Here is a 20,361-nt window from a genome sequence, read left to right on the forward strand (position 1 = left end):
AGCAAGAACTTCACAGAAATCCTGAAGTTTCTTCAATATTAATCTTTCTTTTGTCTCCTGTATTACCTGTTGAAAGACACCTAGGGCAAAATAAGGAAATCAAACAAGAAGATTTGAAAAGAGGCTAACGCAGCTTTAGTAATGGAAAAAAATCCCTGTACCTCTCCCAGCTGGAATACGCACACTTCAGAAACAATAGCTCCTAATAGAAACAATACAACACGAGGCACTCAGTCCCTGCCAAGGAGCCTTCTCTAGGATCCTGTGGTTTCATAAGGGCTTCTGCACTCGCCGAGTTGTGAGGGTCAGTTACACAAACATCACACTCAGGACACTTCTGAGAACAGAGTAACAGTTATTTTGCCGCAGTAGTGTGGACAGTAACTTTTTGTGTAAAACAAAACTACATTTTTTTGCTGTGAAAGATTGATTGTTCTGAAGCCCGGCTAATTATGCAAGTGCATTTCCTGGTATGGAAGTGACAACGCAGACTTCTCTGTACAGGCAGGCACTCAAGCTGTACAGCCAGGCTACAATAAAGAGAAAAGAACAAACACAAAAGATTAACTGTAAAGTGGTACAGAACAACTGACTCATCCGGCTCTAAAGGTCTGGTGTGTAAATTGTTTTATCAATAAACACTCATTCACAGATAGCAGATAGGTATCTTGAATGTGCAACAAGAATTTGCAAGTGGAAACAACACAGAAAGGATCACCCATCAATCCAGGATTTTAAAAACCTCTTCATGAAAACAAATCAGCAGTTTAGAATGTGATCAAGTTTGAGATATCCAAAAATCAAAGCAACACTTATTCACAGAACACAAAGGAGCTCAGAATACTGCCTCCTGAGTTAATTCATCATCAATTCATTTGATGGTATGCAGCTGCAAAGGCCATGAGGATCTAAATCCACACTCCAACAAACTAAAGTAGACCCTTGCCACAGGCCCCAACAGACGTGTCTTCTCCCATCAGATGCCTTTGGTGGAACACAGCAGCCACTCTCAAGAGCAACAAGGAATTCCCTAGTAACAGACCAATGTCTTGATGGTATATTTCTTTATCCACACCCGTCCCCACATTCAGAAACATTGAATGTTCATTACCAAGATGGACCACTCTGAAATCTGTATATTAATTTTCAATCTGTTTGCTGACTGTTTGCCCTAAACTCCTCTCTCCCTTGCAGGCTGCTAGCATCACTCTTCCTGCATTTCACCTTGTTTCCCTTCTCAGGGCATTAAAACTAATAAAGGTACAAGACAAAATGACAAATTATCCATTTCTTCTACTAACTCATATTCTAGGCTCTTAACAGTCTAAATGAACACAGAGTACAGGCTGCCCCGTTACTCAAGATAATAGGTTCTTTTCCTTTAAAGGTTCCTACTCGAAGAAAAATCTGTTCATTGTCCAGTCACTGGTTTTAACATTGGTATAAAATCGTGCTATGTTCAAAACACAACCTAATACTGACATACACAATTCTTCAAACAGGCATACAAAATCCAGAGTACTATTAGCATATTTTGAAATAAACATTCAGACTATTCAGTTTTTACATTTTCTGATGAAATTTTGGTTAGAAGATATATACGGTGTTTTGTTTTTCCAGGAAGAGTTCAGCTCAAAGTAGCCACATCTGCTGCTTGCCCCCACATCAGCCCAGTATGGTGCAGATTCAAAAGTGCCACATTCCCAGGAGACTTGCTAAGGGCTCACTGGAGACGTACCAAGAATAAATAGTGAGCAGGCAGTAAGTTTTCATCCCAGGAACAGGTAAGTTACGTTCAGTGGTCTAGCTAAACTCTTAGCAGCCACTTCTACTGCTTGTGAGACTGCAGAAAAGAGAAACTATGTGATGAAGGATTAGAACTCGTCTCTGTCTTTTATCTGAGCAAGAAAAGTCACAGCCATCAACAGCAGTCCTCTGAGCACGTAACGGATGCCCTAACTTAAACCAGCTATTGCCCTAAGGAAACAATTAGGTCTTTCCATTGACTGCACTAAGATTTAGAAAAAGCTCTTCAAAACTATAGGCTTCTGGGCTGAACTCTATTCGAAGTGCTGATATTTAGATGCGAGTTCCTCCCTGCCCTGCAAAGTGTGGCAACTAGTGTAAACCCACTTCAACTCAGCAGTTGGTTTTCAGTGGAATAGGAGGTTGCTACTTTGCTCTATTTTCTGAAAGCAGTACTCCTCCCTCTGTTAATTATTTATTCCTTGGTTTTATATTTGCAACAACAGCTCAAGCACCGTGTTGTGCAAGAACTCTCCCTCCACCATCCCCTACAAAGACTGCAGGGTATGACAGAAAAAGGGACAAAAGTCATTCAACTCTGCCCTTTTCTATAGCACACCCAGCAGGAAGGCTAGGTGTCTGCAGGAAACATCAACTGGCATTCTGTACCAGTAGCTTTCCTAGACACAGTCAGTAACCCAGATTCATAACCTATAATTAAGGACTAGTTTCCTAGACAGGGTCAGTAATCCACAAATAAACCACAAGCAGATTTTTTAATTTAACCTGAAAAGCAAACCACAGTATATGGGAAATGGGAGATAGGGGCTGTGTGTGTGTGTGCGTGTGTGTGTGTGTGTATATATAGCTGTACAATGCAGAAATCATGGGGCAAACAGCTACTAGGCCCATGTAACAGATGTTGGTTACTTCTCAACATACTCAGGATAGCAAATAACTTACTTGGCAGAGGAGAGACAGCTGCCAGAGAAGTTTAGGAGAATGGTCTAAGGACAGACAAGGAAGTCTTTAAAAAGAAAAAAAAAATCCAAAACAAAAACACAAGTGGCCTTCAGAAAACAGATTATTTCCAGTCCTGCTAGGACTCATTTCTCAAGCAGACATCCAAACTGGCAAGTAGCCAAGAAGTTGACCAGGGCTCAAGTTACTGTTACACTATTCAGCCAATTTACAGCTCAGGCACCAGTTTGTCCACCTGGCATAGATCAGATAAGGGATTCCCACATACCTGAGTGAGGCAAAAATAAAGATATGCTAATGTTGGCATTAATGTCAACAGCAAAGCCACTTAAAATAAGTGAGTAACAGGGCTGTAGCTAAGTATCAGGCACCCATCCGTGTGACATCTGTGCTAAGGTCTAAACCAGTTTCCCCAGATTTTATTTGCAACAATTCCTTTTCTTATATTTTAGGGGCAGCTTGTTGCATTCAGATTTCCTGCCATACACCTGCTTGTCTGTAACTGATACAAATACATATTGACGAGTGTCATCCCCCCCACCCAAAAAACCCTAATCTCAATTTCAAGTAGGCATCTGCCATCGTCTACACAATCCAGTCAGTAGAGAGAATTATAATATAATCCCTTAAGGTAGCATTAATTGATCAGTTCTATCCAGTTTTATCTAGTTCTCATTTTCAATTAATCCTATGAGGGTGGGCATATATACACAGAGGGAGAGAATCAGAATCTGCATCTGCTACCAAAGGGAAGTGTTAGCATGCACAAGCACAGTCATGAGATTTATAAAGAGAATCTGTTTGTGCTGAAGATTAGTAGAGTTAAGACATGGTGGAACACAGGACTAGGAAAAACACCTTGCTACAGGGATGGAGGGGATCAGAAACATAACAAAACAAGAACAACAACTATATTTTTACTAGTATACAAATGCCAGAAAATCCAGCTAGGGCAACCCCCCAGGATTCCAACTCATGACATACCCAAACGCTGCTAACTTGAGAGGGAATTTTTTTCTTGGCCTGTCACTACAGAGGATGAAGCTGACCAAGAAAGTTAGGAAAATGCAGTTGTTCAATGCACTGCTGAGCTCAACGGTATGCGTTTATTTTAACTTTTATTAGTGTTTTCCTTATTTGACCAGTGCTAGATTTGATGTTTATTGTATCTCATAAAAAGGCATCCCAGTCTCCTGGTCACTCAATCTGATCGTACAAACCAGCTTACATGTAATGACTCTAGGGACACAATCAGGCATCTGTAGAACTGAGTCCAAGATAGAAGATGTCAGTTTGGTACAATCTCTCAAGGTGATGGGAAGCAACAGTCTCCTGTTTCCTTGATCTCACTGATCTCAGAACTCTCTCCCACCTACCTGCCCATAAGCATGATCTCCCTCCCCCATTTTTAAATGAGTAGTTGGGTCAGGTGTCCAGCTTCTCATGCTCTTACTTTCTGCCAGACGCTATCTATTACAACTCTTTACAGATGTAACTAGCTATACAAAGTTTTTATATCAACCATGTATACAGTAAAATATATGTCTTAAAATATCACAAAACTGAAATAAAAAGTTGAGGCATAAAATGATGACCATTCCTGACTGAGTCAAAAGCTTTTCAGGAAGGCATTACAAATCAGAGCAGAGGAGCAGAGAGCATGGACAAATTTACTGCACTTTTTTTTGAACTTCCTACTAAGTGTTAAGAGTTATTCAGTGCTTTCAGGAAAATGTCATTGTAGACAATTGCAATGACAGTTATAGAGCAGAATGCGTGTCTACCAAGAGATAATTTGGGCCAAAGCTGCAGTGCTATAAAACATCACCCATATTATCTTGTGCCAGAAGACACACAGAAAAGAGACCGGCCTAGCAAGCAGCTGTTAAGCCAAAAATATCTTAGAGCTGTATTTATTCCAAAAATATTTTCTCTTGGACATAGTCCTTTGGCTCCTCTACCTCTAGTTAAGGGCAGAATTTTATATAAGTAGTCTGTATTTTTCCTGTTCAATCACTACTGCCCAAATATAAATGAGATCTACTATAATATCAGAGAAAATACAAGCTAATGACTTATTAAAACATTTCAACATTAGTATTTTAACCTTAAAAGGTTACTCCTAAAAATCCGATAGAAATCAGAAAGCTACCTAATTTGAAATATGAAATGAGAAGTATTCGATTATGAAGAAATCATATTTGAATTTTTCATTTAATGCCCTTTCTATTCAGCAGTAACTAGTTTTAGGAAAAACAATTGCAAACTGAAAATAAGCATTTCTAGTATGAAAAAGAATATGTGTAGTTACCAGATTAGGAAGGACAACCTAAATCTTGAAGAAACTCTAGGCTTACGCTACTGAATACACTGAAATCTGAGAATGATGATCAAGCCTTCTGTGCATGTGTGTCTTATGCTGTATGGAAGATTATTTCTAACGTGCAAAAGCCTACAGATGAACGCCATTAATATCCTTTCTCTGGTAACTAAACCATGTCTCAGTGCAAAGTTTCATAGTCTTAAAGAAGGGAAGGAAGAGACCATGTACAAATCCATAATAAAATCTTCAGTTTTCAGGTCTCCTAGCTACCAGTGTGGCCAATCAACATATCATCCATAAAATTCAATATGGAAGCAGATTTTTATACTTAATCCTACTAAGACTGTCAAGATTTGCAAATGGACAACCACTTGTAAGATCTGCAATGGCAACTTCAGACTCCAGTAATATAGATAAGTAATAATCTTGCTAATAATATAATTAATTCATATGCTATACAGATACAGATATGAACATTTTATCCAGACACCATATATATGTAAGCAGGTAAAGTTAAGAGTGAACACTATCTTAGAAGAAACATTTAAATAACTGCAACAAAAAAAATTCTTGCAAAGAAGTCAAAGGTATCTTTACTTGAAAAAAAATGAGCAAGCATGTGTACATACATACATACGTGCCCATATGTGCATGCATAACAGCTCTTAAAAATAATCCTTAGAAATATTTTATCCGGCTCAGATTCAGGACAACTTTTCTTAGCATTAATTCTTGATAGGTTTGAGTATTACTAAGGACACCAACAGGCTAATTTTTCTTCCAGAAGACAGGAATTTTGTGGCAGTTTTGAAAACTTGGAGGAAGAAACCCTGCTGTGCCTAATTTGGGGGGAGAGCAGGTGACAGACACCAACAACACTGGGCATTTTCCAGGCCTGAGGAATCTCCCATACTCACGTGTACCCATTTCTAGTTGTTTTAGTCTCCCACTACAGCATTTTAACCATGGGCCACATGCTTTCCTTGAAGCTGCTTTCAAAGCCATCATGTTCACTGTCAGTTTAAAGATCAAGGTGGAACCGACAAAGAACTTTGTTCCACACTTCCACTCTCCACGTTATTAACTCTCCACATTGATTTATAAGCACAATCACAAAAAATTCCAAGACTAGTATTTTGGATCCATTCTAGTGACCTGTACCAGGAATTTACAGGCTGGTAAAGTGGACTGTGAATTTTCCTAAAACCAAATATATTTACTTAGCATTCACTTTGATCGTAGGAGGGCTGTTATGTGACTTCACTCAGGAAAAAAGCTTATTGATTGAGGTAAATAACTTGAAGCAAAAAATCTAATTCAAACTATAATCTGTAGGACTAATAGCTCCCACCAGGCTGAAATAAAAGACCATATCTATAGCATATTCCAAGGCTTAAATGATGCTGACAGGCATACATCTACTAACAATCTAGCCTGCTTCAGTACCAATAATATCAAAACTTTGGCAGCAGAGATTTCAGCACCAACTATACAACTCGAACCCTGAATATGCCCTTGTATTAGCAGCCTACACAAACTGCATTGCCACATCTTCACTGGTCTTGCTTGCCAAAGTTTCCTAGATTAAACCTACCCTGGTTACGATACGATGCCACGGCTACATTCCTGAATGCACTGCTGCCACCCTACAAAAGAGCTTAGACTTTTGAATTAACCTAATCATGTGAAAGATATAAACTACTTTTTTTCATTAACTTTTTTTCCCCCATAATCAATTTACCCTGTAAAACACAAGGACAAAAGGTAGGGCAGTGTAGCAACCGACCTCCAAAAGAAGTCACGCTTGACAGCTCCATCTCACAACTTAGCCATTCTACAGTCTAACCTTCTTTTTACACTTAAATTTTATTTATAGTTTTACATGCACCTGCTTGAAAAGAAACTAGTTCTTCAGTTTCAGGCATTCAATACCGTTGTCTCAAACACCGTCAAAATACTTACAAATAAAAAACTGCATTTCAGAAAGCAGTTTGTTTGCTCCAGCAATGTAGAAGAAACACCTTTTAGATAGCTTTACAAAAAGGACTGGGATGAAGAAAGGCAGCTACTTGCAAGTGTTAGTAATCTGACTACCATATTCAAAGTGGCAAGTTCTTCATAGTAAAAGAAGCAACTCAGTGATAATCTAGTACTTCAGAAAGATCTTAGCAAAAGAGCTAACTTACCTGCTTTGAGTGAAACACTCTCATCCCATCGTTTTCTCACTGTCTTAGATATCTCTCCAATACACAAATCCAGCAGGTATTTATAGATCACTCAGATTCATTATGCAAACAGTATGTATCCTGCTGAATTTAATTAAGAGGGAGGAAATATTTGCAGAAACAAAGATATGGGAATAAAGAAGTTTTCCATGGCCAGTGAATTTACATGCAGCAAGAAATTTTAACTGTCAGAACTTGCTTAGTATTTTAGAAGTATACCTCCTAAACCAAATCTGTGTCATTTAGCCACCTCTAAAGACAGCTCAAGCAAGGGTCAAGCACGTTTCTAGAGAAAGCATTGTAGAAACACACACAAGAGAAGGAAAGGTATAGTACACTCACCAGACGCGTGTTAACAACAGGAAACAGCAATGCCAAGAGGGCCCCATTTAACATATGCATCTGTAACCTTAGAAGAGAGATGAGACATCATTTTCACAGATTGGAAATGAAATGCAAACTTTTTTATGTAGTATGTCATATGTATATGTTATGTATAGTTATGTAGTATTTTATGTAGTATGTCTTTCATAAACGGTAGCAAGAGATTTGAGAAAATTCTGCTGGCTTGAATTTGAATAAAGCCACTGTTAACTGCAATAACCAGGATAAAAACTCTCTTTAAATAAACATTTAAATAATTTCCTGAAGTAGGACTGCTTTCTAGAATGAACTTTGGATTCCTAGAAGGTTTGGACTGCCTGTTCATATTAATCCTGTTCATGGTCCAGGCTGCTAAATGGTTGAAATTGTGCTGTTCATTTTGCTTTCAGAGCTTAAAATACATATTTGATGAAGTTTTTACTTCCATCCAACTCCATAAACGTACGTGACATCAAACTAAAGCTTCAGGAATTTGGAAGAAGTCTGATTTTTGAGTCACTTAAATAAAAGAAGAATTATATTTGTCAAGATGCAACAGTGAATCCCAAGAGAAGAACAGGGAAAGAAAGTAGTATTTAACTTACAGTGCTGTATTTCGTACAGCTTTCAGTCCTCTCTCCCTGAACCACTGTTGCATCAGGTGCACACAGAAGTAAGGTCAGAACTGTTTAAGTTTACTTTATATAAGAGATAAAGTAAGGCATAAAATTCATTATACAACCACTGCCTGTCATAAACTCTATTAAAAATTACAAAGTTTGTAAGTAACTTGGGGGGGGGGGAAGAAAAAAGGTATTACAATTTCAAAACAGTTCTTCAAATGTCATTTATACATCAGGACCTCAGAAAACAGAGAGGCTCATTCTGAAGAAGAACAAATACTGCAGCCTCTGCCCTGCAACCAGGCCTTTGCAAATGCATAGTAACTCCAGGATTTCCTAGACACCAGACTTACTTTGCACGCTCTCTGAGATGAAGAGGCACTAGTACTGTATCTCTGTATTCAGCCTACTCCCTGCCCAAATAAGGAGCAGCAGGGAAAAGTTGCAGCCAGACAGTAGCACCTCCAAAACAATTCATGAGGCATGCCCCCAGCATCATATTTTCCAGGCACTGCCTAGACCAAGACAAGAAAGAGACGAGTGAACTGTCATGGTGGCAACTACAGCCATTCCTGATTATCATTCTGTCTGGGAAGTCCCATGACCCTCCTCACAACATGACTAGTGGTACCCCTATCATGCAATGCACCTGAGAGAGGGCCTTTGAGAACAAGAACTCTAAGACCCTATAGGCACAAACCTGTTAAAAGTATGGGCTGTTTACTGGACTCTACTGCACTAGTCCATTAGACCATTTCCTAAAATTAGTAACGATAAGCAATATTATAGAAAAGATTGCACACATTTGAGAAATAGCCAAATCAGTAAGAATTTGCTTTAACTATTTAACTTATCTCCACATTTTAAAAAATAGACCCATACTGTACATATGGCCTTCCATGAAGATCAGCTACTAGTTTTCAGTGAAGATAATCAGAAAGTACAAGGCACATGACATAAATTAAACAAGCCCATAGGTTAATCTGCAGAAGGACACCTGTGCTCTCATCAACTAATGGATGTTGTTAGTGAGACCAAAGCCACCACCAGTACAAAAGAAACAAGGGTAAGTGGACTCAGCACCCACAATTGAAGCCATGATCCTTTTCAAGGTCTCATCTTTCAGTCCAACCAGTATGTCTTTCTAACCAAGGGCTGGATGCATATCTTAATATTTTATGACTTAAGCCATGATCAACTTCTAAAGCACATCATGCAAGTAGACAGAAATGTAGCAAGGACAAGGCATTACCTGAGAAGAATCATTGCAACCCGGCACGGAGGACAGGCAAGAAAAAAAATCTGAAACATTAGGAAAAAAAAAAAAAAAAAGAAAGAAATTAATGATACAATCTTATTTAAACTCTATTTTGTACATCTTTCTTCCCCAGTTTTGTATGTCACAGATCATTTCTAACTAGAAGGACTGTTTTACAGCAGAGCTGCAAAAGACTAAAAATCATGAACAAATTAAAAGGTCTAACATTACCTACATATACAAGGATTTAAGCAGTATGAGCAGCATCTAGGATTCAGCTTCTGCCAGTTCCTAAGAAGCAAGTCAAACTCTAGTCCATTTGAAATTCTGTCATTATTAAATACATATATATATATATTTAGATATAGATATATCTAACTCTCTCTCAGGGCTTTTTGTAAAGCAGATTACTGTATTACCAATCACTTAGATCTTCAAGAGCTGGGTCCTGCACTGCTGAGGCAAAGGAGAGCTTTGTCATCATAAATGCTTGGTATTCAGCACAGCAGGGACCTTATCATGACCGGAGGATATCTCAGTATCCGTTCTATGGATAACCTTAGTAGTCATCTTTAAATACGCCTGTTGCCTTATTTCCATAGAGTATTTTTGAAGTACTGTTTAAATTTCACCAGTAATTAACTAGCTATTTCCTAAGATGAAAAGTAACATAATGCAGTGTGAGCAGCATATATCTGTTTCTTTTTATAGGCCAGACTCCTGTCATAAATACAACCTGGTTTAAATCTTTATGTAATAAAATATTGTTGATTAGCAACAGTCTCCCATCCAACTTTCAAGGATAACCGTCATCCTTTGATACTGTTGTCCAAACCTCTCACAGCAACTTAAAACACTTCATATCAGCAAGTTTTACTCAGAATACAAAGAAAAAAAATGTGCAAGTGTTCAGTGCTAAATCCTCCCCCCCTCCCCCCACCATTTTTCTTTAATATTGCCCACTACTGGGAGGAAAGGGTGGGGGGGAAAATCCTACCTAGTTTAGTCTGCTCTGTGAGAGAAAGTATTTCAGTGAAAAATGGATCATGCTTTTTTCTTTGTTTCTAAAAGAAGTGCACAATAGATTATTTCATTGTCAGGCTACTAGTCAAATCATTAAATCCCTTCAAGTGAGAATATCTGAAGAACATATCTGCTTTGGGGACAAGTTGGATAAATTCAACAAACATATTTCTTTGAAGTGCTACAGGGCCTACCTGGCCAGGTAACTGATAGATGTTCAAATTAATTACTATCAGGTCATGTACTTGCTACAGCAACAATAGAAAGGTTGAAGCCTGGATCATTCTATTCAGCCCTTGTGTCTAAAAGGGCCTGTTATTACCATATGAATAAATGTGCACATTTCAAATATTTTATTTCCAGTGCAGGTTCCTAATATACAGCCATTTATTTCTCTAATCAACTTGTATGTTTTAATTCAAGTCCATCAGTCTCAATAACAGTTTAGAATGTACACACACTCACAGGAAAAAAAAAATCTTTTTCCTTAGTCATACAGAACTCTACAGTCTTTTATTTAAAAAGCAAGGCATTTCAACTCATCAAGGAAGGTTAAAGAGTAAGCGAACACAATGGATGCATGATGACAATCTGCTAGTTGAGGCTTTCTTTGCAAAGGCAAAAAAAAAAAGTATATACCACAAAATCTTATGTGAGGTCTATATATCACCTTACACATTAAGGCCCATATGGCTTCTGGGAAAAGTGTCCAGCACTTACTAATTACATTTCATTATTCCATCGTTTGATATTTTTGCAACAGACTGTCTACTAACTAGACTAAAGTTCCTTCAGCTGTGGAGTATATCCCTTCTGTGGTGGACCATAAAATTTTCCCTTCTGTGGGGACCATAAAAGTTTTCTACAGGTCTTTTATAAGACCTAGTTTTTCCCATGCTCTTTGTATATATTAGTCAAACTTTTTAAACATTCCATGAGATAAGGCACTTAGAGTCCTACTAGTTTATTTGAAGCTTTAAATTCAGGTATCTTACGATTTCCTTACATTCATAAGTATGACAGAAGAGAGGTGTTACATTAGAAGCATAGTTCATACTTAAATGAAGAAAATTCTACTCCTCCAGTACATATTTTATTTTTTCTTTTTATCTCCTACATCTTAAAAAATATATATATTTTTTTCTCTGTGTACACAAAATAATCAAAACAGAAATGTGTCTTAATCACACCAGTCATTTATTTTTCTGACTGCAGAGCACTCCAATTACTGAACAGCAGAGGAAAAACTAGAGTACAACTCTATGTACCAGCTGAATCTTAGTGTACCAGCTGAATCTCACCATTGTGGTGAAACAATAGCAAGTATTTAAAAAGTATGGTCGTAATAGTTACAAAGATTGAGACGAACACATCAGCCTAATCAAAAATACTTTACTGCCTCAGAGACAGGCAAAAAAGAGAAAAGGATTCACAGCTGCTCATTTTCAGGTCAGCTCTACAGCAACACACACAGTTTCAGGATTTGTGATGGCAAAAGAAATATTTACTATTTTGAGCATGCAAGTCCCTCTGTTATGAGGGATCTTTCAGAAAAATGTGTTTGACTTCCATTTTTGGAAAGGATAGCAGGGAATTTAACTAGAATGTTTATGTTAAAACTTAAAGACAGTGGAATAGATCTTCAAATGTTTCAGCTTTAGCAATTTAATATCAAGCACTCTCTCTCTAAATACCTACTTTCCATGATAAATAAACCTCACCACCTCTTAAAAGGAACGCTTTACAGACCCCTTGTATCAGATTTACAAAAGATTATTTCACAGAGTACATTTAAACATTAGAGAGCATTATCATTCAGCTCACATAGTAATTAGCAGCCTGAAAATATCTCGTTCACAGCAGACACTCATAAGCTCTAACATACTGAGTGTTCACATACTCATTCCATAATAATATTACGTTTCACTTTCATACTGGAAACACCATCCTTAGCCTTTAGGTAGAAAACAGCCAAGTCTTATAAACTGAACAATATCATATTAAGTTAGTGACATGGCTGTGAAGAGTACCCAGCTTCTGTTTTCCTGGTGAAACTCTGAAGGTTTTACTTGCTCAGACTAGCAGAGACAATAGCCCCCATCCTAGCTGATACGTTGCAGACACAAGACAACATCTATTTTAAAGTACACTGAAGGAGGCTCTTCCACACACGTTTTTATCTGATCATCACTGCATACATTCAAGGCAGAATAGCTAAACTTTCAATTTAGAAAAAAGCTAAAGAAACAACCTCAATATCCCTCCTCATTTTGCCAGATGTGTTACCCATTACATTTTCGCATGTTACAAAGGAAAAGAAGGACAAAAGAATTAACTGGAAGCCCAAAATGTACAAAGTAACATTTTAGAGAGGAAAAATAAGCTATAAAACATCCATTGTTTGACATGCTGAATTCTGGGCACAGTTCTAGTCATTCCCTTCCCTCTCACGTCTATATACACGCCACTGAAAATACAGCAGATTTGGGAAAGGGTTACAGAAGTCAACAAGAACGATCAAAATATATTGAATAGCTTCTATACATGGATCAACTTAACACATCAAGAATCTTCAACCTGAAAAAGATTTTGGGTGATGGGAGTGAGAGAAAGAGAAGATACAAAATCATGTGTGGTCTTAGGACTTGTTATCTGCGCGTTTCCTTAATGCGGGCACAGCACTGCGAGTCAGGATGCTTGAGAGACAGAAAGCAGCGTTTCAATCTTTCACCAGCACAGGATCAGGAGATTCTGAGATTCTTTTCAAGTAATAAACTACAAAGAAATTCAAAACACTGGTAAATCTGCAAACTGAAGTTCACTTCAAGCCTGAGGACCCAGAATAAAACAGAAGTCAGAAAGCCAGTCAAATTCCTAGTTGCTCTGCAAGGCCATAAATATCGTCCATCCCCATGGGAAATATTTCTGGCATGAAGAACTGCACGACCAGCACTCCCTCTGCACAAGCCCAAATACAAAGGTCACACCAGAACACATGATGGGTCAGCAGGGCTGTTATAAGTTGTAGACTGTAAGGAAGAGGCAGATTGCACTGCCTAACTATTCGTCTACTGAGAGGAGACCTGAAAGAGACTAAACTCATGGTTGCATTGAACCAACCCAAGAATCAGCCTATTCCACATTCCATTTCTTGAGCCATGCACCAAGAAAGAGGAGAAAGCTCCAAGTGATATCTGTAGGTCTGGGACAGACTGCAAAGAAGGAAAAGGATATTTTCCCCCCTGCAGTAATATGCTTAAAAATTTTCTAGAGTGAACATATACGTGATCCAGTCATTCAGTATTTGATGGAGTTTCCAAGAAATACCATGTCTGAGTTCCTTAAACATAAGAGATCATTATTTTCTTAAATCTAATTTATTAGTCATCTGCATTACTGTGGTAGGTAGTAGAGCCTGTATGTAAAAGGACTATTCTGAAGACCATATCAAGATAATATTGCATGAGTTCATTCAGGAAAACTCCTGTAATCACAAACAGGATCACGTGAGAGACTACAGAGCTGCACAGGGATCAAAAGACAGAAACATCATGACCTAGAGCAAAACATTTCTTCCTTTGGACTTAGATGCACTGTTCTCTCTATGAAGTAAACAGAGCAAAGTCTATAAGGATTCACACCACTGTTAAGTGAGGTCAATGCAACATTTCTTTCCCTTGTGTATCAATCCTCTCCTCCCATGCAAAAAGCACAGAGAGATGAAAGGCAGTCTTCACTATTCCTATGGTAATGTATGAGAGGAGGCATTCTGTAGGACTTCAAAATTACTTTCAACTCTTCATTTGTCAACTAATCCAAAAGGAATATTTTGCAAAGTATGCCTTCCCTACCTTTAATTTCCTGGCAGCATTGACAAGATAGCGATATGTAGCTATCACAAAGTATTACATTTGCCCTCCACAAATTCCTGTTAAGTTCCTTCCCTTTTAATCACTGGAAGCAAGCATAACCACTCAAAGGAAATAAGGAACTGGGAAAAACAGGTATTTTGTTTTATAAATTCATTTTTAGAAGTCAGAATTTACAAAAAAATTACTCCTTGACATTGCAATAATATCTCTAGGTAGAAGTCAAAAATAACATTCATGGAAAAAAGGCTAGATATCCACTGAAATAAAGTGGTATCTTGCAGCAGGTTTAGGGGCTTTGATTGATTCTATCAGTTTTCCTAGGGGCAAAAATATTAAAATGCATCCACATCTCAGAAGTGTGAAAAAAAAATCTAATATTGGAACAAACACCTAAAATTCACAGAAGACTGCAACTTTATGAAACCACAATGAACTATGTTAACATTAACCTGACGGCTCACTTAATACGAACTAATTTTCTAATCTGCATGCACTATGGTAACCCCTAATAGTATTTTCACTTCTTGCACTTTAAAGCATTACTTATGCTGCAATTATCAGATCAATTTTGAGATATCAGAGGTTTCCATTATTTGATTTTTCCAGTTCATACAGAAATAATTTTATTCAAACAATCTTTCACAGTTTGCAAATCTAGACTTCAGCAATGCGCAAGCGCACCAGTATGAGTTGGAAAGAGGTGAAGAACACAGTCAGACACACCTAGTTTTCTATTTTCCATTTAACTGTATTGCCAGATTGGACATGGTAAGAAAGGAAAGGAATTGGGGGGCGGGGGGGGAGGTTATTTGTTTGTTTGTTTGTTTTTTAATCCAGCGGTGCCTCTTTAGTACATTTGCTATGAATCTCTTTTGGTGGAGGGGAAAAAAAAGGCCATCATGCAAGCAGATTTTCCTAAATCAGCATTATTACAACCCCAGCATACTCAGATGTTGAGAGAAACCCAAACTTCAAGATGTAAATGTCCCAATATGTTGCCGGGCTACTACCTAGAGTAGCTAAAATTTACTACTTTATTTCTGCAGCTCTTGCATAACTTATGTTTTCCATGTTATGGAAACTATTAGGCTCGCTGGCCTCCATAACAGGGTCCGACCCGAGGTTCCTGCTGAGGCAGAAGTTCGAAGTCAGACTGGAGAGAAATAAAATTTAGTGATACACGTGCGGTAATTACAGCTCGAGCTGGGGGCCTCTGAAGAGGGACCCCGAACAAAGAAATCCCCGGGCAATTATACCCTTACAATCTAAATTCCCCACCCCTTAAGCGAGAGTTTGGACCAATAGTAATAGTTAGGTCTGGGTTCTTCCCCTTCTTCCTTGGGCCCCTTCATTGTCTCTAGGCAGGCTGTTTCTTTTCTTATCTTCAAGGTTGGCTACTCCTGCTGTCCATGTAACTTCTTTATCCCTCCAGCTTGAACCGGCTCTGGGGCCCCCTTTTACTTATCTAGGTAAAAATTCACAGCCCGAGGCCTAAGGCTTCAGCAAATTTAGCTACTAATGCTAAGCAAGTTATGCTAAGCAATTAATTCTAGACAGCTTCAGTCCAATATTCTCTAACATCCACTTCATTACCAATACTGACTAATTGATTGCACAGCTCTTGTTACCACTTTATGGGCAGCAAGCGTCCTATAGTCCTATGAGCTAACGTTGCATCACTGCTAAGGAATTTACATACCCTACTAATTAAGTTCTGGAACAGCAAGTTAATCGCTGTAAACGTCTTGAATATTTCTGTAAGGAGCTTGGTTTTCCCCTCTTAAAAGGATACCCATCTTCCTTAGACCTCTGGTACAACAAGAAAAAATGTTACCGTTCCTTTTTCAGGAAATACTCTCCAGGAGTGAAAGTAAGAACTGGCTTGATCTGATATAGCCTAGATCAGTTGCCTCAGATCCTTTGCCTTCTGCAAAGGGAGACTGAGAGTAAGAACTACATTGGTTTGATTTTTATTTGTTATTGCTATTAGACAGATGTTTTTATTATGGCAGCTTTTATGAAAGTCTTTTTGACATTCTTTTATTAATTTTTGAGCTTAAATTTTGTAAATTGTCCAGTGTTGAGGCTAGAGCAGTAGAGAAATTAAATAGAATAATAAAGGAGTTTGGGAGATGTCAAAAATAATTAGTCTCAGTGAAGGTGACTTCTAGATACATGTACAGGACTATTGGAAAATATAGCTCGTATCACAGATATCACAGTTCAATAATTGTTTATGAGTATTTCCATTATTCCAACAGCTACACAAACTGTATATTAAAGTGCATCTGCAAGCTAGACACAAGTCATTAAGTTACACAGTGTATCCACAGGCATTCAGCCAGCCCGGTTATTTCATCCCACAGACAAATGTGACACAGGTAACACTGATTTCCTTACCATTCGGCTTTTAAAATTAGAAAGTCAAAATCAAAATTCTGCACAAGCAGTAATTCATTTCTTCAACAACTTCACAAAACACATTTGCATCCCTGAAAAACTTACCTGTGAACTACATAGGTCCTTTAGCAATAGCCTGCTTTCATTAAGTTTGGTGAATTGGTAAATTGGTAAATTTTACCACTACTGTCACTGGAAACAGCATTTTCTATTTTTGAAGCAATAATCAGGTAAAGGTAACTAATGAGAGTTTTTATCTTTTGCCTTTCCAAGCAGGAAGTCTGACATTAGTATTTTCATTTGACTTTTGTTTCTTCAGAGATTTCAGTTCAGCCAGTTAAAAACTAAATCAGTATTAAAATGTTTATATCAATTCTTGACATTTGTACCCTTGCTATGCACTTTTGGTCCACAACTGACTATATAAAAATACTGCTTTGCAAGTATAAAGCTAAAGCAAACTTCCTGGTAATCACACATGGGCCTTACCTGCATCATAGTGACCACGTGACATGGATTCAGCAGGTAAATGACAGTCTTGGTAGCAAACTTGAACCCCACCTCCAGCCCAAAGACAAGACAGAGAGCCACCAGTAGCAGGTTTTTGCCCAAGCTCTCCTGCTTAGCCTGGGGCTGCTGTAGCAGATGACCCTCCAGCTCCCTGAAATGCAGCTGCCTCAGCTTCCACAAGGACAGAAGGATCTCCACAAAACCCACACTGAGGAAGACCAAGCTCTCCAGCAGACGCTGCTGCCCGGAGAGAAAGGCAGCACACTCTGGCCCTCCATTGCCAGCAAAGTTGGCGTCCACCCCCCCGTACAGCCAGTCCAGGAGGTTACGGAGGCTGTAACGGGACATGGTGGGATAGCGCCTCTTCTCCTCCCCGTCACTATCTGGCAACAGGTAGGAGCAAGATGGAATCAAAGCCAAAATGCTGTTGGGCTGACGAAACATGAAAGGTAAGGACGTCCCCTCTGTAAACTCCTTCCCTCCCGAGCTTCAGGAGAAGCCAGCAGCCCAGCTCAGAGCAGGGCTAAATTTGGGGCTTTCCTCTTGACGCCAGGACGGTAACTGCAAGCAACAGCCTGCAAGGGGAGAGGAGTTACAGGTGAAGGGGGTCACTGAACGGCGCCGCCAGCCCCTCGCCCCCAGACCCATTACCCTCCCACCCCCGCTAACGCCCCTCGCTCTCCCCCGCCTGAACGTTACAGGACTGCCCTTCTCCCCGGCCGGCACCACCACGCGCCCCGCCCCGCAGCCGCCTCTCTCCCCTTACCCGGCCCCAACGCCGTCCTGCTCGGCTCGCTCCCCTCGGCCTCGGCCTCGGCCTCGGCCTCCCCCACCTGCGCCCCCCGCCCCTCGGCAGCCCTGCGCGGCCAGCGGCGGCCGCTGACTGGACGCCGAACGCCCGCGATTGTCTGCCGAGCGCCCGCTGATTGGACGCCGAGCGGCCCCTCGCCCGCGCGCCCAACGGCCGCTGCCCGCGCGCCCAACGGCCCCTCGCCCGCGCGCCGCGGTCGGCGCCCTCAGGGCAGCGGCAGCGGGGGCGGATAGCGGCTCCGTTAGCGAGCGCGGCTCAGAGGCAGGCCCGGCGCCCCCCGCCACGGGGCTGGCCCTGGCGGGCGGGGAAGGAGGAAGCAGTGTTCCCCTCAGCGGCGGCGCCTACAAGCCCGAGCGGGCGGGCTGTGCCCACCGCTACTGCGTCCCGCGGCTCTCCCAGCCCCTTCCCAGTGCCGTAGCATCACCCCGCTGACGTGCCTGACTCGCACCGAAAAATGGACGAGCCCCCGGGATTGGCTGCGCTCGCCCGCCCGCTCCTCCCTCCGCCGCGGCTGCTCCCGCCTCTCGCGGCTGCCTCCCCCGCCGCTCTCCTTCGCTGCTGCTTCTTCCTCTTCGTCCTCTGCTAGGTGCCTCTCGCTCGCCTTTCTCTCTTGTTTTCTCCTTCCTCTGCTCTCCCTTAGCTGCCTCCCTTTCCTCCTCCTCCCTCTCGAAACCAGCCTCCATGAGACACCCGAGGGTTGTTCTGGGTCCTCCCTCGACCCGGCTCCCCTCTACACTCGGCAGAGAGGAAGTAAAGGAGCCAAGAATAGTTCTTTCTGTGCTCCTCGGGCTCTGGCTGCTGCACTGCTGCCTTTTGTGGAGCTGGGTGCTCACCATCACAGTGCTGTTTGCTGAACTGATTCAACAAGCAGCATTAACTTGATAAACAAGTTTTGCAAGTGCCATTGCAGCATTAGTCAGCCAAGAAATTGCAGTGGTCTGCTTCCTTCCGGCACACCATGGAAGGGCAAACTTCAGAGGGGCCTCAGCTTAGTCCCTGTCTGCACGCATGGTAAGTATATGCAGTCAGTTATATGTGGAAATTGTGGTCATGCAATATGTACAGTAGAGACACCGCTTATATGCATGCATAAGTGATTTACACACATACCTGCAAAACTGAGTCTTTGCAAACAGAGGCCAGGTTTGGTTCTTAGAGTCGACTGGTTTATGGTTTTGTGAAGTAATTATACTGCAAATATGCAGTTCTGTTTCTATCTGAAGGACAAAGGCAGATGGAGATGTAGGTAGAATAGTGGATAAAAGAGATATTGTCAAGGTAGTTAGAACTGTAAGTGAATACACCCTGACAGCTGTCTCACTTTATAGATTTTGCTTCAGAGAGTCTGCCCATTGCCTGGGTGGAACTAGTCATTTCATGTTCGGTAGGGTACTGTATAATGCGTGTTGTACTGGGAACAGTTTGTATTACTGTTTCGTTACAGCCTGTGCGTGACAATTATTATAGTGTAACAGTGAATCTAGAGTGCTCAGTTTATCAGAAGCGCATGCATTTTATTTTGGGAGCTTGCATTATTACAAGTGGGGAAATCAGACAGACTTCTTTACATAGATTTAATGAAAAAATAGACCATGTTTCAAAGACTATAGCTATTGTATGTTTCCGGTTATTGTTATACTATCAGTTGTCAAGGATATTCTGAGGACTGTCTACACTAACTACACTGATACTACACTGATATATCTTCTGGAACAGTTTCTATTCCAGAGACATTTATATTATATGGACTCTTGAATTTCAGCACTGACTATGATTTTTATTGCGTGTAGGCAAGTAATCCAATTTCTTGCCAAAATGTCACAATTGTCAAATGGTGATAATAATGCCTATGTTGCAAGGATGATATGAGAAGTGAAATTCGTGTCTGAAGGAAAAGAACGTTTATGAGCAGCAAAACTCATTTTTTCCTACAGATATATATTCTACATTCTCCTACCTCAATATTCGCAGTTCCCTGATTCTCCCCACACAGCCCCAACTCCCACCTTATCCACACTTCTCCCCACACAACCCCAACTCCTGCCTGATTCCTTTTTGTACCTCTAAGCGTTATCAGCATCGGAGGCCTCAAAGCCTAAGGAATGTCCCAACAATCCCCTGCCTCCAAGCTTCCTTCCTGTCTGCAGGGGCTTTCTAAATTTTAAGTTTTCTTACCAGACCCCTCTCAAAAGTGAAGAGGTCTAGTAGCTCAGCAGTGTAGGGGAT

General features: G+C 40.4%; 1 protein-coding gene across 1 annotated transcript in view; it reads right to left on the reverse strand.

Moving 5' to 3' along the window:
• LOC136993925 (transmembrane protein 164-like) overlaps nt 1–17,672 on the reverse strand; it is a 30,997-nt gene extending 13,325 nt beyond the window's left edge. Inside the window, exons 1-3 of the mRNA XM_067309552.1 lie at nt 17,304–17,672; nt 9,514–9,563; nt 7,618–7,684 (exon numbers count right to left, since the gene is read on the reverse strand). Of these exons, the coding sequence (XP_067165653.1) occupies nt 7,618–7,684; nt 9,514–9,563; nt 17,304–17,672 (486 nt within the window). The remainder of the gene's footprint in view (nt 1–7,617; nt 7,685–9,513; nt 9,564–17,303) is intronic.
• Between the last annotated feature and the right edge of the window lie 2,689 nt (nt 17,673–20,361).

Source organism: Apteryx mantelli, chromosome 22 (genome assembly GCF_036417845.1).
Source record: "Apteryx mantelli isolate bAptMan1 chromosome 22, bAptMan1.hap1, whole genome shotgun sequence".
In the NCBI taxonomy this organism is placed as follows: domain Eukaryota; kingdom Metazoa; phylum Chordata; class Aves; order Apterygiformes; family Apterygidae; genus Apteryx; species Apteryx mantelli.